The 26,664-nt window shown below is 38.9% G+C and overlaps 4 protein-coding genes across 4 annotated transcripts; all 4 read right to left on the bottom strand.

Moving 5' to 3' along the window:
• Positions 1 to 1,018: 1,018 nt before the first annotated feature.
• Positions 1,019 to 5,377, bottom strand: LOC140314209 (extracellular calcium-sensing receptor-like). Its single transcript, XM_072392320.1, has 8 exons — positions 5,334 to 5,377; positions 4,341 to 4,635; positions 3,921 to 4,210; positions 3,369 to 3,664; positions 2,598 to 2,803; positions 2,218 to 2,439; positions 1,995 to 2,118; positions 1,019 to 1,917 (listed from the first exon to the last, which is right to left on the bottom strand). Exons 1-8 carry the CDS (start codon positions 5,360 to 5,362, stop codon positions 1,019 to 1,021), a joined length of 2,361 nt encoding a protein of 786 aa, XP_072248421.1. The 5' UTR covers positions 5,363 to 5,377.
• A 4,106-nt stretch (positions 5,378 to 9,483) lies between these two features.
• On the bottom strand, positions 9,484 to 13,501 carry LOC140314766 (extracellular calcium-sensing receptor-like). The gene is made up of 8 exons (XM_072393124.1): positions 13,428 to 13,501; positions 12,793 to 13,087; positions 12,400 to 12,689; positions 11,887 to 12,182; positions 11,067 to 11,272; positions 10,691 to 10,900; positions 10,467 to 10,590; positions 9,484 to 10,388 (listed from the first exon to the last, which is right to left on the bottom strand). The coding sequence occupies exons 1-8, from the start codon at positions 13,484 to 13,486 to the stop codon at positions 9,484 to 9,486; spliced, it is 2,385 nt and encodes a 794-aa protein (XP_072249225.1). The 5' UTR covers positions 13,487 to 13,501.
• A 1,004-nt stretch (positions 13,502 to 14,505) lies between these two features.
• LOC140314765 (extracellular calcium-sensing receptor-like) lies at positions 14,506 to 18,308 on the bottom strand. Its single transcript, XM_072393123.1, has 8 exons — positions 18,265 to 18,308; positions 17,629 to 17,923; positions 17,236 to 17,525; positions 16,710 to 17,005; positions 16,070 to 16,275; positions 15,712 to 15,933; positions 15,489 to 15,612; positions 14,506 to 15,410 (listed from the first exon to the last, which is right to left on the bottom strand). Exons 1-8 carry the CDS (start codon positions 18,291 to 18,293, stop codon positions 14,506 to 14,508), a joined length of 2,367 nt encoding a protein of 788 aa, XP_072249224.1. The 5' UTR covers positions 18,294 to 18,308.
• A 3,506-nt stretch (positions 18,309 to 21,814) lies between these two features.
• On the bottom strand, positions 21,815 to 25,675 carry LOC140314208 (extracellular calcium-sensing receptor-like). The gene is made up of 8 exons (XM_072392319.1): positions 25,632 to 25,675; positions 25,003 to 25,297; positions 24,610 to 24,899; positions 24,113 to 24,408; positions 23,513 to 23,718; positions 23,139 to 23,360; positions 22,916 to 23,039; positions 21,815 to 22,838 (listed from the first exon to the last, which is right to left on the bottom strand). The coding sequence occupies exons 1-8, from the start codon at positions 25,658 to 25,660 to the stop codon at positions 21,940 to 21,942; spliced, it is 2,361 nt and encodes a 786-aa protein (XP_072248420.1). The 5' UTR covers positions 25,661 to 25,675; the 3' UTR covers positions 21,815 to 21,939.
• Between the last annotated feature and the right edge of the window lie 989 nt (positions 25,676 to 26,664).

Raw genomic sequence — 26,664 nt, 5'->3', positions numbered from 1 at the left:
TTTATCAAGGTTTAAATGGGAGACCAGAGATCAACAAAGAAATACGACCATACTTCCAAGCCCTTGATAATTGAATGCCTCATTCATAAACTGGTAGTAGGAAAATAAAGAATGATTATCAATCGGCTTCTGTATTATACTGATATAAGACTAATAATGTCATAGACAGTTGTTGAGGTGACCTATGAAGCACTGGAGTACTCATCTTCTGTGTGTATGTGCTATGTTATGTAAAATTACTTAATAACTTAAAATAAACCAATGTTTGCTGTGTTAATGCAAATATTTTAAATCCATCTTGGGGCAACGATGACCACCAAGCTCAAAAATATGATCAGCACCATATCTTTCTGTTGTTTTTATGGTGCTCCGAATGACCCTGAATAATAATAATGAAAGAAAAATAAAATTATGTCCCTGTTAGAAGCTCCCTTCTCTTCTTATTGATACCATGGGCTGCGACAACCCATATCTCTAAATGTAATTTTATGAGTTAAACATTTATAACTTTCAAAAGCTCCGAAACTATTTCACACAAAACGATGTTGGATTTTTACACAAGTCTCAAAATAACTCTGTTGAATTTATTAGATCAAACTATTGTAAGAGAAAGAAAAAGTTATAACATGTGTTTGTGTATGTGAAAGATAATGCATGGATTATGTTACAGATTACAACTGGAATGAAGTAGAGCAATAGTTGATCAGTTGCAACATGATGCTACATTGTGTTGGAGGTAGAACGCAAACCTCATGTTACTGTTGTATTCTGGGTAGTAAATGACAGAAAGAGGCAGATATCAGCAGCAAGTGATGAAAAAGCAAACATGTTTTTCAAATCTTGCAGTTTTTGAAAACATTCACATTCCAGAAACTCCTAGATTTTTTTGTTCATTTTAAAGTAGTGTTAGGTCTGATAATGATAATGAAGAACTTTAATGAATCAGTTAAATATAAGCATTTTCAGTTATATTACAATTCCCATCTTGTCATACTTAAAAACCTTACATGTAGCACAATTAATTTTTGTTCATTAAATATTTCTTTGTGTTCTTCTCTGGCTGAAAAATTATGATGAAACACTTTGGAGCAAATATACACAATATGAGCCCAAAACTGGAGGCCAGAATGGCAAATATCTCCACTGCCACAGTAAATTTCCCTGGAGAGCTGACATATGCTGGGATGAAGGCGATCCAGACTGCACAGAATATCAGCATGCTGAAGGTGATCAGCTTAGCTTCATTAAAATTATCCGGTAGTTTCCGAGCTAGGACAGCCAACACAAAGCAAAAGACAGCCAGAAGGCCTATGTACCCGAGTACAGCCCAGAACCCAATAGCAGAGCCTAATGCACATTCCAGTATGATCTTCTCCTTGTAAGTGGTTAGATTTTTCATTGCAAAGGGAGGGCTGAGTACCAACCAAACTGTACATATTAAAACTTGAATAAAAGTGAAGAACACTACAGTCATTCTTTGCTGTGGTGGACCAAACCATTTCATCACATTATTACCTGGAAGTGTGGCTTTAAAGGCCATTAAAACTACTATAGTTTTCCCAAGTACACAAGAGATACAGAGAACAAAGGTGATGCCAAACGCTGTGTGCCGCAGCATGCAGGACCAATCAGATGGTTCTCCAATGAAAGTCAGAGAACATAAGAAACAAAGAGTCAGAGAGAAGAGCAGCAGGAAGCTCAGCTCAGAGTTGTTGGCTCTGACAATCGGAGTTGTTCTGTGACAACAGAGAACAGCTGTTGTTATGATGGCCAAACAGGCGCCACCCACAGAGAATACAGCCAGGATGATGGAGAGGATTTCATCGAAGGAAAGAAACTCCACAGGTTTGGGGAAACAAATGTTTCTTTCTGCATTAGGCCAGAATTCTCTGGGACACGGGATACAATCAGGAGAATCTGAAAAACACATCAAAAGTGCTGTGAGCGTCCACATATTTCATGTGGCAGATATACATGCAGACATTTTATTTTACCTGTAGCATTACTAATCTCTCCCTCGGGACATGGGATACAATCATAGCAGCAGATGGGTTTTCCTTTCTGCAACACTTTACGAGTTCCTGGAGGACAACTCTCAGTGCACACAGACACCGGCACCTGTCACAGAAACACAGGCAAAACAATAGATGAACACAGCTGATGTGAAGCAGTTCAGCAATGTTTCTTTTGCTAAACTGTTATAATCAGGACCATTACTTGTGTGCCACCCTCCACCCAGGACAGGTTCCTGTTGATACGGAACTCCTGGCCCATTGGCAGTGATGCATCATAGTACCCTACTGTTACCAGCTCAATAACTCCATCTTCAGTCTTCTGCCAGTTGACCAGCTCGTAAAAAGCAACAGGATCCCCGTTTGCATCAAATGACACATCATAGCCATTCTGGGAAAAGTTGACTTTCTTCAGCTCAGTTAAAACCTAAGAGGATGAAATAAAATAAGGCAGAAAAAAGAAGAGGAATACTCATTGAAGGCATTAACTAAGTTAAATCAAAGATAATTTCAATAATTTGATACTGATTTAGTTAAATCAAAGCAAAAGATGGATATTGTGATTTACTTTTCATTTCCACTTACCTGTTTGGACTCCAACCTGCTGTGTTTGTCACACTGAGTTGTGAAATTTGTTTCCTGACACACTGCATTGTGAATGGCATGTGCTATTGCATAGACAGCCTTGTACACCATGTTAGTAATTCTCAACTGAGAGGTTTCGGTGTACGGGCTTTGGAGCATCTTTATGTCTTCAGTTCCATCACACACATTCTCACCTGCAGCAGCACCTGCAGACAGACAGAGGCAGGCAGTTTAGTTCTTAATCTCTTCTTATGGATGTATTTTTCCAGATTTGTGTTAACAAAAATCACTGAGCCCAAAAAATATATATATACATACAAAGGTTCAAAACTTTTCAACTAATTTGGCGAAACGTAGAATATTGGAAAGTTAATATCTCATGCATCATTATGTGTCACAGTCATATTATGTCTAGATTTTATCTCACTGATACATAATCAATACAAGCACAGTTTTTTTTAAAAAAAACATTCTATGAATGGGTATAAAAAATGAATGGATGACACTGGGAACCCACAGGTGTCAGGTTTGCTAAAAATCTTTCCCCATGCTGCTGATCACCTAAGATTGAATTACATCCCATCAAAAGAATGCATTTTTTTCTGTCTTGTTCTGCTTCAGTATTCGGGTGGAAATGTATCTGTTCATGAAACAGCTGTGGACTTTCTTACACAGATATATCTACATGACAAACAACAAAACAAATCAACCACAGCAGCTTATGATGAGAAATCCCATTTGTTTCTGTGCCAATAAAAGTAACTTTCTCACTTTTTCTCAGTTTGCAGTTAAATGCATCCTCCCAGAACTCAGTTAGCAGTGGAGAGGCCGCCACTTCAGAGGGAGACAGATCCAGCAGGAAGTCTCTCAGACCTGGGATCACAGACTTCTGAATGCCAAATCCGATTGCCCCGGCACAGAAACCAAATGACAGTAAGTTTGGGTCTGTTACCCAGGCCTCACTCCCTATCCACTGACGAGGTGGTGGAGGGTCTCTGGCCAGCTCCTCCAACAGGACCTTCATGTCTCCACCAGATGTGAAGGCCACAACAACCACAGCAGTTGACCTGATAAGACATTATATAGTTTTAAAATTAAAACAACTTTTTTTTTTTTTATTTTGGTTCTTTTTAAAAAATATATATATATGTGACTTGTGTTCTTTTTTTATATGGGAAGAATACTATTATTACTAAAATAAAATATCATAATAAAATACCATTTTCCAATCTTATCTTCGAAGGAAAAACTTTGTAATAATTGAGCAGAGTCCACGAAGAGTGTCAAAACGATGAAATCAAGCTAAATCAGAAATGCAGTAACCTGCGTATAACATCAGCCACTCTCTTGATCTTGCTGCGGGGATTGGTACGATAGAAAGACTCAGAGTACTCCACACAGATTCCCTCTCTGTGCGCTGCCTCGAGAAAAGACGCCATGCCATTATTGCCATAGTCCGAGTCAGACCGGACAGCACCTATCCAAGTCCAGCCAAAGTATTTCACCAGCTTGGCCAGCGCTTCAGCTTGGAACTGGTCGCTGGGAACTGTTCTGAAGAAAGTCGGATACTGCTGCTTATCTGACAGACAGGCACATGTGGCAAAGTGGCTCACCTACAAAAAGAAAGAAAAGAAAATGCATGATAATGTAACCATTTAAAAGAAGATACAAAAATAAACACAGTCATGTTCTTAAACAAACAACAACAACAAAAAAAACATTGTAATAAATTAAAATATTTACTTGAGGAATGTTAAAGGACCCGATGATGCGCGAAATGCTGATGGATGGCGTGGATCCAGACTCACCAACAACACCCATCACCATACCAGAACTGGAGCAGTTTTCACCGGTGTAAAACACGGGGTCCTGGTCATTTGAAAGCTGAAACGCCACGTGCACAGCCACTGGCACAGAACCACACGAGTCATGGATCTGATAACCAAGCCTGATGCCCGGCAGCAGATCCGTGCCGTTGTTAATCTCCTCAATGGCAAAGATCATAGCGCGAGAGAAGCGCAGTTCACGGGCGTCAACGCTAAAAACAAACATGCGAGTGCTTAAGTTTATATAAAAGAAGATCAATTCACATTTTAACAGAAGTATACACAGGGAAATCTTGAATTGGAGCAATAATCAAACTATACCGCAGCTCCTCTGAGAATCAAAAAGGTTTTGGACAATTGAATTTAAACAGGTAACATTAGATTCAGTCTAAAAGTAACAGGAATGTACAAATAACTAATCTTTGTTTTAACCTAAAGTCAGAATGTGATCATATTCTTTTTTTATATTAAGTATAAGGGAAATTATTTCTCCTTAAAAAAATTCCAAAACGCGACAAAAAAACAGCGATAGAGAATGCAGGTCAGGTCTGTTAGTGCTTTAACAAGCATGCAAGGGTTTAAGTTATTTAAACATGAAAGAAGAACAATTCACATTTTTACATAACATGGAAATTGATTCATAGACAAACAAATAATTCCTCCGTGATCCACAGCAAGGATTTAAAGGCTTAATTTTCTCTTTAATACTTATGAATCAGTGGTTTAACAAATCATTTAAGAAACATCAAATATAAATGAAACACCTCTACTTTGGTTATCTCAGAAAATTAGTTTTTTATAAGAATAACCCACTTTCCCACTTCAAAGCAACTTCACAGCAATACAGTGCATCGCATTTCTATTCATCCAGGTCTATCCATCACTTCCATCACTTCCTCCTCTCACTAACCTCCCTGTGCATCGTGGTGACTCAGGCATGGTGGTGTAGTTATGAATCGCTGTGTGCGTGTTGAAGTGGATGGAGAAAACACCTCCAATAACATAGTCACCATTCTTTGAGAATGCTGGTAAATGAGCAGTACCCTGCAGGTTACATTTCACAGATGAAGTTTTAGCGCTGACTCCATCAGTCCCAGCCTCTGTGGGCCCAGTCCTTTGTGTCAGACCAGTCAGAGACCCATTCAGGGAAACAACTGAGTTCACCTCAAAGAAGCTCAGAGCCAATCTCAGGCCAAGTAAAAGGACCTTGAGCTCCATCCCTCAAAAGTCTCTATGTGGGTGTACGGGTATTTTCATTGGTTTATATACCTCTTCATTTGTTCATCAGAGAGGAAAAAGTCCCCACCCAGTGTTTTTTTTTAATTCTATAACATGTATGTTTTTTCCCATTGTTATTTTTCCTCTATAAATGATAGCTGTCCACATATTTTTCCCTAATCTATACAATTTCCAATTCATTTATTACATATTATAGTCAAACTTTGCACATGCATTTCCCCACCACTGCAACCCCCACTGATTGACTTCAGTAAATTAGTCAAATTATGTCATGTGTCTCTTTTCAAGAACAACTATCACAAAGTGTTTCACAAAGATAAGAACAAGAGAGATATAGATCAAAACAAAATGCCTCATGGCGATGAAAAAAATAAAATAAAAACATGAAACAAAACAATAGAAATAAAGGCAATCAAAAACATAAATGAGACAATTAAACAAAAGCTAACTAGCACAAATGAGTCTTAGATGACTTTTTAAAGGTGTCCACATTGTTCACAGATCTTAAGTCCAGTTGGAGAGAGCTCCAACTGGGGCAATAATGGGGCAATAATCTCAAAAGCACAGACTTTTTTTCGCTCTTACTCCAGATCGATGGTCATCCAACAACCCCTCTCAAACGACCTCAGGTTCTGGTTTCCGTTGTTGTTGTAGGCCTTCAATAAGTCTAACAAATAAAGTGAGGCTTGACCATGCAAAGTTCTGAAAGTTACAGCAAGAATTTTAAACTGAATCCTGAAGCTGATAGGGAGCTAATGTAAAGAAATCAAGACTGGTGTTATGTGGGACCTTCTGGATATTGTTTTCAGTGTGGCTTGGTATTCTGGTCCAAATGTTGGCAGCGCTGAGATGAGTTGCTCAGACAAGCAAAAACCTTGCACAGTATTTAGAAAAATAACATAAGTTTGCCTGAAAAATATTAATCAAATGTTACACTTTAAGGTAGCAATGGCAAGTTGCTATTAACTATTACACTATTAAAGTGAGGTCTTAAAGTGAGTCTTTAAACTTTTAAACCTTCACATCCTTTCTCCTCCTCCCCAAAATCTACCTATTTAGTATCTCCTTATGCAAGCATTTATGAACAAAAATGACATTCAAAGAATAAGTGACCTCCAGTCTCATTGAGAGCAACTGCATGTGAATTGTATAAAGGGCATCCATGACAGTAAGATTGTGTTGCATAAAAAATCCTTTTAAATCTGTATACGCGATAATTTTCTAACCTTGACGAGTGATGTTATCTTCTAAAGCCATCGAGAAAGTATGACAGTTTTTCATTGGATTGTGTTGTATATATGTGTAAATTATACAATATGTAAATGAGTAATTCTGCAATCAGTGGAAGAAAGAATACCACATGAAAGCTTTCACTGGACAGAAATGGCATGTAACATGATGTAATCTGAAAGCAAACAACACGGTCATCATTAAGGAGTATTTGCTGCCAAGGTATCAGAGGCAACTTGGATATGTTGTTGAAACCACAGAGGGAAATTATACCTTAGCTTTTTGCATTAACGTTCAAATGGGATACAGGATATTAACAAAGAAACACAAACATGCATCCAAGCCCTCAGTTATCAAACGCCTCATCTAAAAACTGGTGGTTCTCCTGAGAGGCAGATGAGTGGACCAAAATACAGACAACGGAGAGACGAATTAGGCACAGCCTGCAGATGATCTTTAGAGATTTCTTTAATGAACAACTGAAAAGTGAAAAAAAAACAGAGAAAAATAACAGGAAACATGAAATGATACCACATGAGCATGAAATAAGAAATCATCTGACACTGAGTGACTGAAAACCATAGAGTATATATACACAGAGGGAGTAACTGGGATGGAAAACGGATGGGTGACCTGGTGTGACCAAGAGGGAAGTAAAACTCAACAGAATAAACATGGGGGAAACTCGAACAAAATGAAACAGGAAGGAACCAAAGAACAACAAGGAAAACCACAAAAACACATGGATCATGACGAATACACTGATATCAGACTCATAATGTCATAGACAGTTGTTGAGGTGACCTATGCACTTTTGCATATAACTCATGCCAAAGCAGTTAATTTGTTACTGTCCTGAAATCATGCTTGATTTACTTAGTTTCTGTTCATTGTAGCGTGGTTTGGGGGGAGTGTAAATCACTGCTGGTTAACTGATTTGCACCCTGACATCAGAACTGTCAGAGTAGCTTGAACTGGAAGGCATATGGACAGATAATGCTTTCACTCACCAGATCCAGCAGTACAAGACATTTTGTGAGTTTTTTTGGATTTACTTTATTTTTGCGACCATCTCCATATTCTGTTTTTAGCTCAGATATGTATCAGTCAAGCGAGCAGTGTTCCACGTGAAAGAGATCAAATCCTTCCTGAGTTGCAGCTTGAACCCTAAGCTAGCAAAAAAATGCATGTGATGTGAAATGTGTATAAGATGTCATATCTATTAAGTTATTTAATACAATTTAATTTGAAGTTTTATTTGTATTTGTCACAAGGGGATGCCTTTGAAGCACTGGACTGTGTATTTTCTGTACATCTGTGCTTTGTCATAGAAAATAACTCGATGTCATGCTGACTGTGTTTGTTCCAATATTTGACATCCACCTTTGGCCTATGATAACCACCTTGCTCAGAAAGATGAGCAGTACTGTATCCTTTTGTTGTTATTTTTATGGTGCTCAGGTTGATACTCAAAACTACAAATGAAGGAAGAAGGCAGCTATGCACCCGTTGTTGTGTCACACAACAAGTGTCACACACTCGGGCTTCATATGAATCTAAATTTATTGATCGACATATCTAATTCGACATTCTAACTGGATCACTCTCTAACACCAGGGGAAGAAAACAAACATTTCTCTTAAAAAAAAAAACAATAGCCCCCATCAGTAAATGTAAAATTACTGTGTCAATTAATTTATTAATTAAGTCAATGACTCTACTTGAGTGACAATCCCATGATGCCTTTGATTGCATTTCACGAAAAACTCACAAAACTTTGGAAATGGTCTATGGTCCTATTTGTTTTTGTATAGTGGTTTTTCTATGTTGTTGTTTTCTTAGTTTATCATTTGTTTGCTCTTCTTCTTTCCCTTAGATCAGAATTGTTTTTAGTCTTAGTCCTTGTTTTATTCAGTTGCTAAGTTTCCTTATCGCTATCCAAGATATCCTCAGCTGCCTCTCATCATCTAACCACTTGTGCCCTGTCTTTGTTTCTCACCTGCATCCACTCACCAAATCAGTCATCCCAGCATATATAATGCTTGGTTTTAAGTGTCCATTGTCACATCCTTCATCCTTGCCATTAGCTTTTACATTGTTGCTCGCTGCAGGTCTGTTTGTTGCTCTTCTGGTTTTCTTCATTTGATTAGTTCTGTAATTTGTTTTTTTGTTTTCACCGTTTAGTTGATGCTTATCTGGCTTGGCTGCATTCTTGGTTTAATCTTTTATTTCTTTTTAAATGAGCTTTGAGTTAGCCTTCTAAGAGCCTTCGGTTAGATGTCTTCTTTTGCATCCTCTTCTTTCCACCACCACCAAATCATAAGTGATTCATGAATTATCAAGATTGTTGTTGTCCAATTTATTTGATATGTTAAAGCACATGATAAAAGAAATGATAAAACTAAAAAATGTACAGAAAAAGAGAGCATTCATACCCTTGTATGTGGAAAAAATGCATATGGATGCAATAGATTCAGTTCTGTTCAGAATTTGGAAAGAAGACTATGCTGACTTAATCAAATGTGAGCAGTTTCAGTTATATTGTAATTCCCATCTTATGATGATGATCTTACTTCCAAACCTAAGATATTCTACAACTGATTTTTGTTCATTAAATGTTTCTTTGTGTTCTTCTCTGGCTGAAACAATATGATAAAACACTTTGGAGCAAATATACACAATATGAGCCCAAAACTAGAGGCCAGAATGGCAAATATCTCCACTGCCACAGTAAATTTCCCAGGAGAGCTGACATATGCTGGGATGAAGGTGATCCAGACTGCACAGAATATCAGCATGCTGAAGGTGATCAGCTTAGCTTCATTAAAATTATCCGGTAGTTTCCGAGCTAGGACAGCCAACACAAAGCAAAAGACAGCCAAAAGGCCTATGTACCCGAGTACAGCCCAGAACCCAATAGCAGAGCCTAATGCACATTCAAGGATGATCTTCTCCTTGTAAGTGGTTAGATTTTTCACTGGAAAGGGAGGGCTGAGTACCAACCAAACTGTACATATTAAAACTTGAATAAATGTGAAAAACACTACAGTCATTCTTTGCTGTGGTGGACCAAACCATTTCATCACATTATTACCTGGAAGTGTGGCTTTAAAGGCCATTAAAACTACTATTGTTTTCCCAAGTACACAAGAGATACAGAGAACAAAGGTGATGCCAAACGCTGTGTGCCGCAGCATGCAGGACCAATCAGATGGTGTTCCAATGAAAGTCAGAGAACATAAGAAACATAGAGTCAGAGAGAAGAGCAGCAGGAAGCTCAGCTCTGAGTTGTTGGCTCTGACAATCGGAGTTGTTCTGTGACAAAAGAAAACAGCTGCTGTTATGATGGCCAAACAGGCGCCTCCCACAGAGAATACAGCCAGGATGATGGAGAGGACTTCATCAAAGGAAAGAAACTCCACAGGTTTGGGGAAACAAACGTTTCTTTCTGCATTAGGCCAGAATTCTCTGGGGCACGGGATACAATCAGGAGAATCTGAAAAATACATCAAAAAGTGCTGTGAGAATCCATATATTTCATGTAGCAGATATACATTGAGACATTTTATTTTACCTGTAGCATTACTAATCTCTCCCTCAGGACATGGTATACAATCATAGCAGCAGATGGGTTTTCCTTTCTGCAACATTTTACGAGTTCCTGGAGGACAACTCTCAGTGCACACAGACACCGGCACCTGTCACAGAAACACAGGCAAAACAATAGATGAACACAGCTGATGGAAAGAAGATCACAAACATTTCTTTTACCAAACTGTTCATCGACAGGCTCATTACTCGTGTGCCACCCTCCACCCAGGACAGGTTCCTGTTGATACGGAACTCCTGGCCCATCGGCAGTGATGCATCATAGTACCCTACTGTTACCAGCTCAATAACTCCATCTTCAGTCTTCTGCCAGTTGACCAGCTCGTAAAAAGCAAAAGCATCAAATGACACATGATAGCCATTCTGGGAAAAGTTGACTTTCTTCAATTCAGTTAAAACCTGAAAGAATGAAATGAAGTAAGGTAGAATAAAGCAGAGTGAATTAGATTGTGTCAAAGAAATGTAATATTCAATTTTCATGAAGTTGAATTTTAAAAAAAAGAAATTAGTTCAATTAAACCAAATCAAATACATGGCAGCAGGTTCACTTTTCATTTTCACTGACCTGTTTGGACTCCAACCTGCTGTGTTTGTCACACTGAGTTGTGAAATTTGTTTCCTGACACACTGCATTGTGAATGGCATGTGCTATTGCATAAACAGCCTTGTACACCATGTTAGTAATTCTCAACTGAGAGGTTTCGGTGTACGCGCTCTGGTGCATCTTTATGTCTTCAGTTCCATCACAAACATTCTCACCTGCAGCAGCATCTGCAGACAGACAGAGACAGAGGCAGGTGGCTTAATTCCAGAAAGTTGTATTGCATTAATGTCCATCTTCTTATACATTTAAATTATACAAACTAAACAAGAATCACTCGTCCAAAAAAGATCACAATTTCAAATACATATAGGTATACATAAAAAACTTAAAAACATAACTAATTTAAGAATGTTAGAATGTTTACTTAGAATGTTTACAATGACTAAATGATATAGATGGGATGATAATAACTACATTTTCTATATCTATTACATGATCAACATTAGCATAGTTTTTATTTAAATTGATTCTATTAATGAGAGTAACAATTTTTCAATGATGACAAAGTGAAATCGCTGTAGTCAGTTTCTAAAATAATTCTCCAAAACATTTGCACACCTAAACATGATTTGACATCACATAAAGTTTGAATAAAAATAGACTAAAAATAGCTTTCTTTTTCTCTGTCAGTATTCGATATAAGTGTGTGTTTGTTCAGAAAACAGCCATAGACTTTGTTACACAGAAATATCTACTTGACAAGCAACACAATAACCCAACCATAGCACCTCATGATGAGATATCACATATCATACTTTGCCACATAAAACAACTTTCTCACTTTTTCCCAGTCTGCAGTGAAATGCATCCTCCCAGAACTCAGTTAGCAGTGGAGAGGCCGCCACTTCAGAGGGAGACAGATCCAGCAGGAAGTCTCTCAGACCTGGGATCACAGACTTCTGAATGCCAAATCCGATGGCCCCGGCCCAAAAACCAAACCTTAGCAAGTTTGGGTCTGTTACCCAGGTCTCACTGCCTATCCATTGGCGAGGTGGTGGAGGGTCTCTGGCCAGCTCCTCCAAGAGGACCCTCATTTCTCCACTAGCTGTGAAGGCCATAATAACCACAGCAGTTGACCTGGAGAGACATTATATCATTAAAAAAAAAAACACTCAATATTTGTTTTTCATAAATATTCAATATTTTGATTTTAGAATGGTAATAAAACATATTTCTCAAATAATAAACGCATACACAATGCTACTTTTTTTTTGGAATATCTTTGTAGTAACTGAACAGAGACTAGACAGATTTTTAAAACAGTTAAAACAAACTAAATCAGAAATGCAGTAACCTGCGAATAACATCAGCCACTCTCTTGATCTTGCTATGGGGGTTGTTCCGAGAGAAAGACTCAGAGTACTCCACACAGATTCCCTCTTTGTGAGCTGCCTCAAGAAAAGACGCCATGCCATTATTGCCATAGTCCGAGTCAGACCGGACAGCACCTATCCAAGTCCAGCCAAAATGTTTCACCAGCTTGGCCAGCGCTTCAGCTTGGAACTGGTCGCTGGGAATTGTTCTGAAGAAAGTCGGATACTGCTGCTTATCTGACAGGCAGGCACATGTGGCAAAGTGGCTCACCTACAACAAAATATGACAGCGTTGTTATTTAAATTGACAGTAAAAAGAAAAGATAAAAACAGCACACTGATGTTCCAAAAACACTGCGTAATAATGTATTTACTTGAGGAATGTTAAAGGACCCGATGATGCGCGACATGCTGATGGATGGCGTGGATCCAGACTCACCAACAACACCCATCACCATACCAGATCTAGAGCAGTTTGCACCGGTGTGAAACACAGGGTCCTGGCCGTTAGACAGCTGAAACGCCACGTGCACGGCCACTGGCACTGAGGCGCACGAATCATGGATCTGATAACCGAGCCTGATGCCTGGCAGCAGATCCGTGCTGTTATTAATCTCTTCAATGGCAAAGATCATAGCGCGAGAGAAGCGCAATTCTCGACTGTTAATGCTGTAACAAACATGCGATTGCTTAAGTTTACATAAAAAAAGAACAATTCACATTTCAACACAGGGAAATATGGAAATGTCTAATAGATAAACGAATGATTCTTCCATGAACCAAAGTAAATACATAAAAAAAATAATTATAAACCAATAGCAAAACAGATCGTTGAAGTAATATCAAATGGAAATGCAATTCCTCCAATGTGGCTATCTAAGAAAAGTATTTTTCAAAATAATAACTTTTTCTGTACCGTTTCATAGCAACTTTGCAGCGATACAGTACATCACTTTTCTGTTTATACAGGTCTTTCTTTCTTCCTCCACTACCCCCTCTTCTCACTAACCTCCCAGTGCATCGTGGTGGCTCAGGCTTGGTGGTGTAGTTATGAATCACTGTGTGCATGTTGAAGTGGATGGAAAAAACACCTCCAATAACATAGTCTCCATCCTTTGAGAATGCTGGTAAACGGGCAGTAACCTGCAGGTTACATTTCACAGATGAAGTCTGAGTGCTGACTCCTTCAGTCCCAGCCTCTGTGGGCCCAGTCCTTTGAGTCAGACCAGTCAGAGACCCATTCAGGGAAACAACTGAGCTCACCTCAAACAAGCTCATAGCCAAACTCAGGCCAAGTAAAAGGACCTGAATCTCCATCCCTCAAGAGTCTGTATGTGGGTATAAGTGCATTTTCATTGGTTTATATACCTCTTCATATGTTATGTTGTTCTTGTTGTTAAAAAAAGCCCCACCTAGTGATATTTAAAGTTTACATTTTGTCATGGATATATTTATTCTCCCACATGTCCTTTTCTTCCTTGACCTCTTGTTAATTTTCCTCTATAAATGAAAGCTGTTTGAATACTTTTCCTAATCTATAAATTTTTCTACTTTAATTCAAATTCTAGTCAAAATTTGCAAATGAATTTCCCCACCACCCCAACCCCTCTTGACTGACTTAAGTCAGTTAGTAAAATTATTTCATGTGTCTATTTTCAAGAGCAAATATAAAAGTGCATCCCAAAGATAAGGACAAAATAAATAAATACAACAGTATATTGTGTTCAATTGATTTATTTAATTGCTCTACTTTACTGACAATCCCACGATGTATTCGATTGTATTAATAAAAAATTCTCAAAACTTTGGAAAAGATTAAGAAATTATCAAGATTATTGTTTTTTTTTCAATTAATTTTCATATGTTCAACACATGATAAGTAACATGTCAAACAAGGAAATTACAGCTACAGATAGCATTCATTATCCTATGTGTAAAGAATTATGTTTTTTTATTTTTCTTCTAATTTCTGTTCTGTTCAGAATTAAAAAAGAAAAACTATGCTCACTTAATTAAATGTGAACAGTTTCAGTTATATTGAAATTCCCATCTTATGATCATCGTCTTTTTACTAAACCTCAGTTGTACTACAATTTATTTCTGTTCATTAAATATTTCTTTGTGTTCTTCTCTGGCTGAAACAATATGATGAAACACTTTGGAGCAAAAATACATAATATGAGCGCAAAACTGGAGGCCAGAATGGCAAATATCTCCACTGCCACAGTAAATTTTCCAGGAGAGCTGACATATGCTGGGATGAAGGTGATCCAGACTGCACAGAATATCAGCATGCTGAAGGTGATCAGCTTAGCTTCATTAAAATTATCCGGTAGTTTCCGAGCTAGGACAGCCAACACAAAGCAAAAGACAGCCAGAAGGCCTATGTACCCGAGTACAGCCCAGAACCCAATAGCAGAGCCTAATGCACATTCTAGGATGATCTTCTCCTTGTAAGTGGTTAGATTTTTCATTGCAAAGGGAGGGCTGAGTACCAACCAAACTGTACATATTAAAACTTGAATAAAAGTGAAAAACACTACAGTCATTCTTTGCTGTGGTGGACCAAACCATTTCATCACATTATTACCTGGAAGTGTGGCTTTAAAGGCGATTAAAACTACTATTGTTTTCCCAAGTACACACGAGATACAGAGAACAAAGGTGATGCCAAACGCTGTGTGCCGCAGCATGCAGGACCAATCAGATGGTTCTCCAATGAAAGTCAGAGAACATAAGAAACAAAGAGTCAGAGAGAAGAGCAGCAGGAAGCTCAGCTCTGAGTTGTTGGCTCTGACAATCGGAGTTGTTCTGTGACAACAGAAAACAGCTGTTGTTATGATGGCCAAACAGGCGCCACCCACAGAGAATACAGCCAGGATGATGGAGAGGACTTCATCAAAGGAAAGAAACTCCACAGGTTTGGGGAAACAAATGTTTCTCTCTGCGTTAGGCCAGAATTCTCTGGGGCACGAGATACAATCATCAGCATCTGAAAAATAAATTAAAAAGTGCTGTGAGCGTCCACATATTTCATGTGGCAGATATACATGCAGACATTTTATTTTACCTGTAGCATTACTAATCTCTCCCTCAGGACATGGTATACAATCATAGCAGCAGATGGGTTTTCCTTTCTGCAACACTTTACGAGTTCCTGGAGGACAACTCTCAGTGCACACAGACACCGGCACCTGTCACAGAAACACAGGCAAAACAATAGATGAACACAGCTGATGTGAAGCAGTTCAGCAATGTTTCTTTTGCTAAACTGTTATAATTAGGATCATTACTTGTGTGCCACCCTCCACCCAGGACAGGTTCCTGTTGATACGGAACTCCTGGCCCATCTGCAGTGATGCATCATAGTACCCTACTGTTACCAGCTGAATAACTCCATCTTCAGTCTTCTGCCAGTTGACCAGCTCATAAAAAGCAACAGGTTCCCCATTAGCATCAAATGACACGTCATAACCATTCTGGGAAAAGTTGACTTTTTTCAGCTCAGTTAAAACCTGAGAGGATGAAATAAAGTAAGGCAGAAAAAAAGGTAATGAAGTTTTCACAAACTTGATTCAAATAATGTGATTTTTATTGAGTTAAATCAAACCAAATTAAGGATATCATGATTCACTTTAAATTTCCACTGACCTGTTTGGACTCCAACCTGCTGTGTTTGTCACACTGAGTTGTGAAATTTGTTTCCTGACACACTGCATTGTGAATGGCATGTGCTATTGCATAAACAGCCTTGTACACCATGTTAGTAATTCTCAACTGAGAGGTTTCGGTGTACGGGCTTTGGAGCATCTTTATGTCTTCAGTTCCATCACACACATTCTCACCTGCAGCAGCACCTGCAGACAGACAAAGGTAGAGGCAGATAGTGTAATTTGATAAATTACATTCATGAAATAATATAAAAATTATTGATACAAATTAAACCAGAATCAGTTGTCCACAAAAAAAAAATCACAATTTTACATACAAAAATTAAGTACTCAATAGGTCGAAACTGAAATGTTTATTTATTCTTCAGTATATATTACAACCTTATTATATCTACATTCTGTAACTAAAACATGATCAGTGTAAGCACAGTTTTCCAATTTCATTCATTGGATGTGGATAAAATGATTTATGAGTATTTGGGTAGAAATGTCTCAGTTCATAAAATGCCTGTGGACTTTCTTACACAAAAAAATCTACTTGAGAAAAAACTAATTAATCTAACCAAAGCAGTATGATGAGATATCATATGTTTCTTTGCCAATTAAAACAACTTTCTCACTTTTTCCCAGTCTGCAGTTAAATGCATCCTCCCAGAACTCAGTTAGCAGTGGAGAGGCCGCCACTTCAGAGGGAGACAGATCCAGCAGGAAGTCTCTCAGACCTGGGATCACAGACTTCCGAATGCCAAATCCAATGGCCCCAGCACAAACACTAAACCTCAGTAAGTGTGGGTCTGTTACCCAGTCCTCACTTCCTATCCACTGACGAGGTGGTGGAGGGTCTCTGGCCAGCTCCTCCAACAGGACCCTCATGTCTCCACTAGCAGTGAACGCCAAAATAACTACAGCAGTTGACCTGGAAGACATTATATCATCTCAAATCTAACGAAATTATTTTCCGACAATTATTCTATAGTTTTTACTTTTCCTGAAAGGAAAACATTTTATTTTGCCTGACAACAATACGTTTCAAATAATAAAGGCATGTACAATGCTGTCTTTTAGGAAATATATGTATGAAAACTGAGCAGAGACCAGGCAGAGTGTTAAAACAGCGAAAACAAGCTAAATCAGAAACGCAGTAACCTGCGAATAACATCAGCCACTCTCTTGATCTTGCTACGGGGGTTGGTACGATAGAAAGACTCAGAGTACTCCACACAGATTCCCTCTCTGTGCGCTGCCTCCAGAAAAGACGCCATGCCATTATTGCCATAGTCCGAGTCAGACCGGACAGCACCTATCCAAGTCCAGCCAAAATGTTTCACCAGCTTGGCCAGCGCTTCAGCTTGGAACTGGTCGCTGGGAATTGTTCTGAAGAAAGTCGGATACTGCTGCTTATCTGACAGGCAGGCACATGTGGCAAAGTGGCTCACCTACAACAAAATATGACAACGAAGTTATTTAAATGACAGTAAAAAGAAAAAGGAAAAAACAGCACACTGATGTTCCAAAAACACTGCGTAATAATGTATTTACTTGAGGAATGTTAAAGGACCCGATGATGCGCGAAATGCTGATGGATGGCGTGGATCCAGACTCACCAACAACACCCATCACCATACCAGAACTGGAACAGTTTTCACCGGTGTGAAACACACGGTCCTGGCCGCTTGAGAGGTGAAACGCCACCTTCACGGCCACTGGCACAGAGGCGCACGTGTCATGGATCTCATAACCGAGCCTGATACCCGGCAGCAGATCCGTGCTGTTGTTAATCTCTTCAATGGCAAAGATCATAGCGCGAGAGAAGCGCAGTTCACGCCCGTTAACGCTGTAACAGACATGCGATTGCTTTAGTCTACATAAAAGAAGAACAATTCACATTTCAATATAGGCAAATATGGAAATGGATTAATAGACAAACGATCAATTCTCTTGTGAACCAAAATAAAGATTTAAATGTGTAATAATACTTGTGAAACAATGGCTTAACACATATCGTAAGAAACATAAAATGTAAATATAACAGTATGAGTTTTTTTTTTTCTAAAAAAAAAACTTTTCCTTTACTTCTGTATCGCAACTTTGCAGGAAGACTCTGCAATGCAAAGATAACATTTGTGTTCATACAGGTGCATCACCCTTCCTCCATCAATCACTCCCCTCACTAACCTCCCTGTGCAACGTGGTGGCTCAGGCATGGTGGTGTAGTTATGAATCACTGTGTGCGTGTTGTAGTGGATGGAGAAAACACCCCCAATCACATAGTCTCCATCCTCTGAGAATGCTGGTAAACGAGCAGTACCCTGCAGGTTACATTTCACAGATAAAATTTGAGTGCTGACTCCATCAGCCCGAGCTTCTGTGGGCCCAGTCTTTTGTGTCAGACCAGTCAGAGACCCATTCAGCGTAACAAGTGACAAACTCAGAGTCAATCTCAGGACAAGTAAAGCAGCCTGAGTCTCCATCCCTCACGAATCTGTATGTTGGCGTAAGTGTATGTTCGTTGGTTTATATACCTCTTCTTGTGTTCCTCAGGGAGAGGAATAAGCCCCCACTAAGTGATAATATATTACATCTTTTAATTTATTTGACATATATGCATTTACTCTCCTATATGTGTCCTTGTCTTTGAACTTTTTGAATTTACTCGTCTAAACAAGAGTTAACAAATACTACTTCCAAATCTGTACATATTTCTGTTTGTTTTATTTCACATTAGTTCACCCCTTTGAAAGATTTAAATGATAAGTAATTGAGTAAGTCAGTAATTATTTTTTTCTCATTAATACATAACAAGTTTAATATCTTTTCAGGTAATATAGAAACATAATAGATACAACTACTATTTTATAGCTTGCCCAAGTTGTTTTTTAAAGTTCAGCTATGCTTTTTAGCCGTATGTAGTTCAGCAGTTAAGCATCACGTTTAAACTCTGTACTTTCAAGCAGTGGTCCGATTACATTTGGTTGTCTGATTAACTTTTATTCATTCAACTAATGTACGACCTATCACAGTATTAAAAAAATAAAAGTTAAAAGGTAAATTAACTTACCTTAGAAATGTTAACATACTGTTACACATTAAGGTAGCAATGCAGTTGCTATTAACTATTACACTATCAAAGTGAGGGTATCAAAACTTTTAAACCTTTGTACCAAATGCTTTGTCCTTCCTTCCCAAAATGGGCCTATTTGGTGTATCTTCATGCATGTAGATATGATCAGTGACTACATTCAAAGAATAAGTGACCTCCAGTCGTATTGAGAGCAACTGCATGTGAATTATATAAATGACACAAAGGACCAGCCTCCAACTAACAGTGGTATCCTGTCAGTTGTCTTCTCTCATTATGAACCTCTTGACTTTATAGCTTCTTTTATCCTGAGTGGAAATTGCATTCTCCGAGTTTTGTTGCAGGGGCATTGGATGGAGGGACAAACTTCATGCGAATTTATGCCCATGGTGGGACGACTAAAGAAGTAGTCTAGAAACACTGGGGGAAATGGATGTCTAATGCCAGTAGTAAAGGATATTTTGCATATTCCTACCTCAGGTACAAAGATCATGAAGGTGAAGTCCAATGCAGTCTTATAAAGGCCAAAGTGTGGGTTGTACCAACAACCGTATGAGCTTCCAGCTTCCTAAATTGGAACTTTCCGCAGCAGTTATTGCAGCAAGGTTGAGGGTTATGCTAACGACTGAAGTTGACATCCAAATCAGTGAAGAATTATTCTGGGCAGACTCTCGTTGAGTTTTGGCATACATCAAGACTGAAGCATAAAGACGTCATATGTTTGTTGCCAATCATGTTTAAGTGTTTCACCTTGCGTTTACGTAAGCTACTGTCTCTATTCTCATATACTTGTCTGTGAAGTACGCTTGTTACCGTAGGATTCCACAAGGGGGCACATCTGATCACTCAAACGGAAGCAGTTGCTGGATTAACAGGATGTAAACAGAAGAACTTTGGTAAATGGTAAATTTGGCGCCAACGGAAGAAGTTAGCATTTGTTGTTCTTAAGTTCACGACAAAAAAAATAATGATGGTGGTATCGTAGATGGTATCTGAGGCCCCTAAACCAAGAATGTCATGAGAAATTGATGATGAAAAACATTGAAACATCAAAAATAAACCTTAGGCTCGGTTGCCCACATATTGCAGCTTGTGTACACATGATGCTAATTTCTGAGGACGCACACAATCAATGCACCAATAGAATGCAGGATACACGAGGCAACCATGATAAACATGCGTACCCATAGTTAATGGCAAGTATATTTTCAGTCTTACTCATATGGGAGAGCCCAGACGCAGGTCATTGGGCTATGTTGGAATGGATTATGAGGAATGTAGAAAGGCTGCTGAAGTGGTGCTTAGTTTTTCAGCAGCCTCTTTTCAATAGTGAGATCTTTCTTCAAGTTCAAGGTGTCTTTGTTGTTTTAGCATTACTGTAATTACTTCTATAGCTTTGCTCTGCTATGGAAAAGACAGAAGTCAAGGTGGAAAATTATCTGCTTTGTGATGTCCTGAAACTTAAATTTAATGATGAAGATTATTCAGTGCAGCTAAGGTCATTGTTTTCCCTTGTATTTCTTTGCTTTTATTGTTTTTGGCTCTTTGTCATTTTGAAGGGAAATTAATTGTTAGTGGCCCCGTCTGGCTCAAGCCAGCCTAAGCTAAATTACAACCAATCTGATCAACACATAGTGTCATCACCAGGGCCTGTGCATTACTAGCTTTTTGGAGAACAGGTCTACCTTCATCAAAAAAATGTCAGTCTGCGAAGGCTGAGAGCACCACAGATGGACAACTTTTTGAGGGTTGAAAAACAGCCTTAAGAGGAGCTATTTACCAACTCTGCTGTGACCAGGACACAAACTTTGTAGTAACTAAAAACTTTATTCAAAGAAGCTTTAAATCCATCTGACACCAAAGCACTGAAAGCATTACTAGCAGAAAAATAGTTAAGAGTTAATTTACAATGCTCCTTCTGTCACAATGTGCTGAATGCCACTGCCGCCACAACCTGTCACTGCTCTTAATCCCAGCATAGAGCCATCTCAAGAGAAGTGCTTTTAATATCTCTGAAATTGTTCAAGCCAGGCCTGAATATACACATAAACAGCTGCAGAACTGCTTTCTATCTACAAATTAGGATGCGTTTGAAGATCAGGACCTTTAGTAGTACACAGCAGCTGTCCTGGGCGACATCAACTTTTGCACAGATGTTGTAACTGTGGATAAGCACAATTGGATTAATTTTAATACAGGACTGGATGACGAAAGAAGTTGTTGATGGCAATGTTTCATTGGCAAACAAGCTGAGCCACTTCTTTGCCCGCTTAGATGTGGAGCCACCAGAGGCAGTCAGACTACACCCACCAGCACACAGCAGTCACACCTTCATGGTGGAGGAGCATGAATTGAGGTGTAGGCAGACCAGCTGACTGGGGTCATCTACAGGATCTTGAACCAGTCCTCATCCCAGTCCTCATCACACTATTGTCCCAATGATGCCTGTGGTCCTATCTATGTAAAAACTTTGAAAATGTAAGAAAAGGTTACTATAAATGATCAACATCCACAGTATATTTCAACCTTTCCATTTCATTTAATATGGTTCACATATGAAAAACTGTTTGTTAAATAAGAATATTACAGAAAAAGATAGCATTCAGAAATGTAAATGAGTATATTCAATTATTTACTTCTAATTTCAGTTCTGCTCCAAATTAATAATGAACTTTACTAATTTCATTAAATGTAAGAATTTCCTTTTATATTACAATATCCATCTAATAATCATCAACTTGTCATACTTACAAACCTCAGATGTACTTCAATTAATATTTGTTCATTAAATATTTCTTTGTGTTCTTCTCTGGCTGAAACAATATGATGAAACATTTTGGAGCAAAAATACACAATATGAGCCCAAAACTGGAGGCCAGAATGGCAAATATCTCCACTGCCACAGTAAATTTCCCAGGAGAGCTGACATATGCTGGGATGAAGGTGATCCAGACTGCACAGAATATCAGCATGCTGAAGGTGATCAGCTTAGCTTCATTAAAATTATCCGGTAGTTTCCGAGCTAGGACAGCCAATACAAAGCAAAAGACAGCCAGAAGGCCTATGTACCCGAGTACAGCCCAGAACCCAATAGCAGAGCCTAATGCACATTCCAGGATGATCTTCTCCTTGTAAGTGATTAGATTTTTCACTGGAAAGGGAGGGCTGAGTACCAACCAAACTGTACATATTAAAACTTGAATGAATGTGAAAAACACTACAGTCATTCTTTGCTGTGGTGGACCAAACCATTTCATCACATTACTACCTGGAAGTGTGGCTTTAAAGGCCATTAAAACTACTATTGTTTTCCCAAGTACACACGAGATACAGAGAACAAAGGTGATGCCAAACGCTGTGTGCCGCAGCATGCAGGACCAATCAGATGGTGTTCCGATGAAAGTCAGAGAACATAAGAAACACAGAGTCAGAGAGAAGAGCAGCAGGAAGCTCAGCTCTGAGTTGTTGGCTCTGACAATCGGAGTTGTTCTGTGACAAAAGAAAACAGCTGCTGTTATGATCGCCAAACAGGCGCCACCCACAGAGAATACAGCCAGGATGATGGAAAGGACTTCATCAAAGGAAAGAAACTCCACAGGTTTGGAGAAACAAATGTTTCTCTCTGCATTAGGCCAGAATTCTCTGGGGCACGGGATACAATCAGGAGAATCTGAAAAACACATCAAAAGTGCTGTGAGCGTCCACATATTTCATGTGGCAGATATACATGCAGACATTTTATTTTACCTGTAGCATTACTAATCTCTCCCTCAGGACATGGTATACAATCATAGCAGCAGATGGGTTTTCCTTTCTGCAACACTTTACGAGTTCCTGGAGGACAACTCTCAGTGCACACAGACACCGGCACCTGTCACAGAGACGCAGGCAAAACAATAGATGAACACAGCTGATGGAAAGAAGATCACAAACATTTATTTTGCTAAACTGTTATAATCAGGATCATTACTCGTGTGCCACCCTCCACCCAGGACAGGTTCCTGTTGATACGGAACTCCTGGCCCATCGGCAGTGATGAATCATAGTACCCTACTGTTACCAGCTGAATAACTCCATCTTCAGTCTTCTGCCAGTTGACCAGCTCATAAACAGCAACAGGATCCCCGTTAGCATCAAATGACACATCATAGCCATTCTGGGAAAAGTTGACTTTCTTCAGCTCAGTAAAAACCTGAATTGATTAGATAAAATACAGAAAAAAGAAAAGGGAAATTACATAATACAGATAAAATCGAGATTTAAATTAAAGCAATATATATATGTACTATATATACATATATCTATATATATAAAAATAGTGAGTCACTTTTCATTTCTACTGACCTGTTTGGACTCCAACCTGCTGTGTTTGTCACACTGAGTTGTGAAATTTGTTTCCTGACACAATGCATTGTGAATGGCATGTGCTATTGCATAAACAGCCTTGTACACCATGTTAGTAATTCTCAACTGAGAGGTTTCGGTGTACGGGCTTTGGAGCATCTTTATGTCTTCAGTTCCATCACACACATTCTCACCTGCAGCAGCACCTGCAGACAGACAAAAACAGAGGCAGTTGGCTTAATTCCAGAAAGTTACATTGCATGAGTGTTCATCTTCTTTTACATTTATTTATCCAGACTCACGTTAATAAGAATCATTCACACAAGGTCACATTTTCAAATGTGCACATACATGCAAAATGTCAAAGCTTTGGTTTGACTCAGCATGTTTAAAATCCATAGAATAATACATATGTTTAAGTCACAGTTCCATGAAATAGATGCATCTTTTTTCTGTCTTTTTCTGCTTCAGTAGAAATGTGTTTGTTCATGAAACAGCTGTGGACTTTCTTACACAGAAATATCTACTTGACAAAAAATGAATCAAATCAACCACAACAGCTCATGATGAGACATATGCCGATCAAAGTAACTTTCTCACTTTTTCCCAGTCTGCATTTAAATGCATCCTCCCAGAACTCAGTTAGCAGTGGGGAGGCCGCCACTTCAGAGGGAGACAAATCCAGAAGGAAGTCTCTCAGACCTGGGATCACAGACTTCTGAATGCCAAATCCGATAGCCCCGGCACAGAAACCAAATGTTAGCAAGTGTGAATCTGTTACCCAGGCCTCACTTCCTATCCACTGACGAGGTGGTGGAGGGTCCTTGGCCAGCTCTTCCAACAGCACCTTCATGTCTCCACCAGCTGTGAAGGCCACAACAACCACAGCAGTTGACCTGGAGAGACATCATATCATCCTAAACAAAACTTTTTTTTTTCTTTTATAAAAAATAAGTATCACTTTTTTTTTTTTGGCATGACAAGAGGAAATACTAACCAAATTTCTGACCAATATCCAATGGTATCTTTTTTGGGAAGAATATGTTTTAACTGAGAATAATGTTAAAAAAGTGAAACCAAATCAGAAATGCAGTAACCTGCGGATAACATCAGCCACTCTCTTGATCTTCCTACGGGGGTTGGTACGAAAGAAAGATTCAGAGTACTCCACGCAGATTCCTTCTCTGTACGCTGCCTCCAGAAAAGACGCCATGCCATTATTGCCATAGTCCGAGTCTGACCGGACAGCACCTATCCAAGTCCAGCCAAAATGTTTCACCAGCTTGGCCAGCGCTTCAGCTTGGAACTGGTCGCTGGGAATTGTTCTGAAGAAAGTCGGATACTGCTGCTTATCTGACAGGCAGGCACATGTGGCAAAGTGGCTCACCTACAACAAAATATGACAACGTTGTTATTTAAATTGACAGTAAAAAGAAAAGATAAAAACAGCACACTGATGTTCCAAAAACACTGCGTAATAATGTATTTACTTGAGGAATATTAAAGGAGCCGATGATGCGCGACATGCTGATGGATGGCGTGGATCCAGACTCACCAACAACACCCATCACCATACCAGATCTGGAACAGTTTGCACCGGTGTGAAACACGGTGTCCTGACCGTTCGAGAGCTGAAACGCCACGTGCACGGTCACTGGCACAGAGGCGCACGAGTCATGGATCTGATAACCAAGCTTGATGCCCGGCAGAAGATCCGTGCTGTTGTTAATCTCCTCAATTGCAAAGATCATAGCGCGAGAGAAGCGCAGTTCACGCCTGTTAATGCTGTAACAAACGTATGAATGCTTAAGTTTACATAAAAGAGGAACAAGATATGAGATTGAAATTCTTCCGTGAGCAAAAATAAAGATTTTAATGTTTCTTTTTCTTCATATTTATATATAAGTGGTTTACATAGTTTTAAGAGACATAAAAGGGAAATTAAATAATCATAATTTGGTTACAGTCTAAGAACATACTTAAAAAAAAAACAAGAAAAACAAGAATCTTTTCTCCAACATACAGATAAACTTTGTAGGAAGACTGTACATAGCAAAGATCAAATTTCTATTCTCAGAGGTCTATCATCCTGCCTCCATCAATCACTCCTCTCACTAACCTCCCTGTGCATCGTGGTGGCTCAGGCATGGTGGTGTAGTTATGAATTGCTGTGTGCATGTTGTAGTGGAGGGAAAAAACACCTCCTATAGAATAATCTCCATCCTCTGAGAATGCTGGTAAACGAGCAGTACCCTGCAGGTTACATTTCACAGATGAAGTTTGAGTGCTGACTCTATCAGTCCCAGCCTCTGTGGGCCCAGTCCTTTGTGTCAGACCAGTCAGAGACCCATTCAGGGAAACAACTGAGTTCACCTCAAACAAGCTCAGAGCCAATCTCAGGCCAAGTAAAATAACCTGAATCTCCATCCCTCAAGAGTCTGTATGTGAGTGTAAGTTAATTTCAATCAGTTCATATACCTATTCTGTTTTTTGTTTTTTTATCAGAGAGGAACATCCCACCCCCCCAGTGATATTTAATTACATCTTTCCATAACATTTATGCAATTCCCCATATGTGTAATTTTCTCTTTTGAATTCTTCTTAATTTACCACTCTCAATGAAAGTTTATAGAATTATTTCTCCCTATCGAAATGTTTTTATTTATTTTGTATTTATATGATAGTTAAGCTTTGCAAAAACACTCCCTCACCCCCAACCCTGCTTTTGTTTGTAGGATTAATACAAGGCAAGATTCACGTGTCAACCTTGCCTAAGGTCTTTGTTAAAGTTTAACTGCTTTTTAACCGTAGCTGCATCTAATGAGAGTTCAACAGTTGAGAATTACAGATAAACTCTTTACTTTCAAGCAAAAACTGGTCTGATTACATTTATTTGTCCTGATCCAGCTAACATATCATCATCCTCTTAAGATAATGGCCTAAGTATTATTTTAAACTGATTTTTTTGCCAAAATCATCTCCTCATGATGCTGGACACCTCTGGTAAAATTGCCTACATCCTCAGTTGAACAGATATTGTGTTTCTACTCCTATATTATTGACCTTATGTCACACCTTAAGGAATCTTTTGGAGATGCTATTAACTGTTCCATTGTCAAAGTGAAGGTGTAAAAACCTTTAAACCTTCACAC

The sequence above is a fragment of the Leuresthes tenuis genome, unplaced genomic scaffold (assembly GCF_036924035.1).
Source record: "Leuresthes tenuis unplaced genomic scaffold, fLeuTen1.0.hap1 SCAF_9, whole genome shotgun sequence".
NCBI classification, from domain to species: Eukaryota; Metazoa; Chordata; class Actinopteri; order Atheriniformes; family Atherinopsidae; genus Leuresthes; species Leuresthes tenuis.
This window is presented reverse-complemented; position numbering and strand designations above follow the sequence as displayed.

Bases quoted from the DNA above. Each gene is read 5' to 3' on its own strand.
- LOC140314766 (XM_072393124.1), bottom strand. From the start codon at position 13,486: ATGCACACAGTGATTCATAACTACACCACCAAGCCTGAGCCACCACGA. The intron at 12,690-12,792 runs GTAAATACATTA...ATTTTGTTGTAG, and splicing joins GGTCCTTTAACATTCCTCAA to GTGAGCCACTTTGCCACATG. The intron at 12,183-12,399 runs GTTACTGCATTT...ATGTCTCTCCAG, and splicing joins GTGGCTGATGTTATTCGCAG to GTCAACTGCTGTGGTTATTA.
- LOC140314209 (XM_072392320.1), bottom strand. From the start codon at position 5,362: ATGCCTGAGTCACCACGATGCACAGGGAG. The intron at 4,636-5,333 runs GTTAGTGAGAGG...GTTTGTTTTTAG, and splicing joins TCACCACGATGCACAGGGAG to CGTTGACGCCCGTGAACTGC. The intron at 3,665-3,920 runs GTTACTGCATTT...ATGTCTTATCAG, and splicing joins GTGGCTGATGTTATACGCAG to GTCAACTGCTGTGGTTGTTG.
- LOC140314208 (XM_072392319.1), bottom strand. From the start codon at position 25,660: ATGCCTGAGCCACCACGATGCACAGGGAG. The intron at 23,361-23,512 runs GTCAGTAGAAAT...TAATCAATTCAG, and splicing joins GCAGGTTGGAGTCCAAACAG to GTTTTTACTGAGCTGAAGAA. The intron at 22,839-22,915 runs GTAAAATAAAAT...TGTGTTTTTCAG, and splicing joins AGAGATTAGTAATGCTACAG to ATTCTCCTGATTGTATCCCG.
- LOC140314765 (XM_072393123.1), bottom strand. From the start codon at position 18,293: ATGCCTGAGCCACCACGTTGCACAGGGAG. The intron at 15,934-16,069 runs GTCAGTGGAAAT...TCATCCTCTCAG, and splicing joins GCAGGTTGGAGTCCAAACAG to GTTTTAACTGAGCTGAAAAA. The intron at 15,613-15,711 runs GTAATGATCCTA...TTTCTGTGACAG, and splicing joins GGGTGGAGGGTGGCACACAA to GTGCCGGTGTCTGTGTGCAC.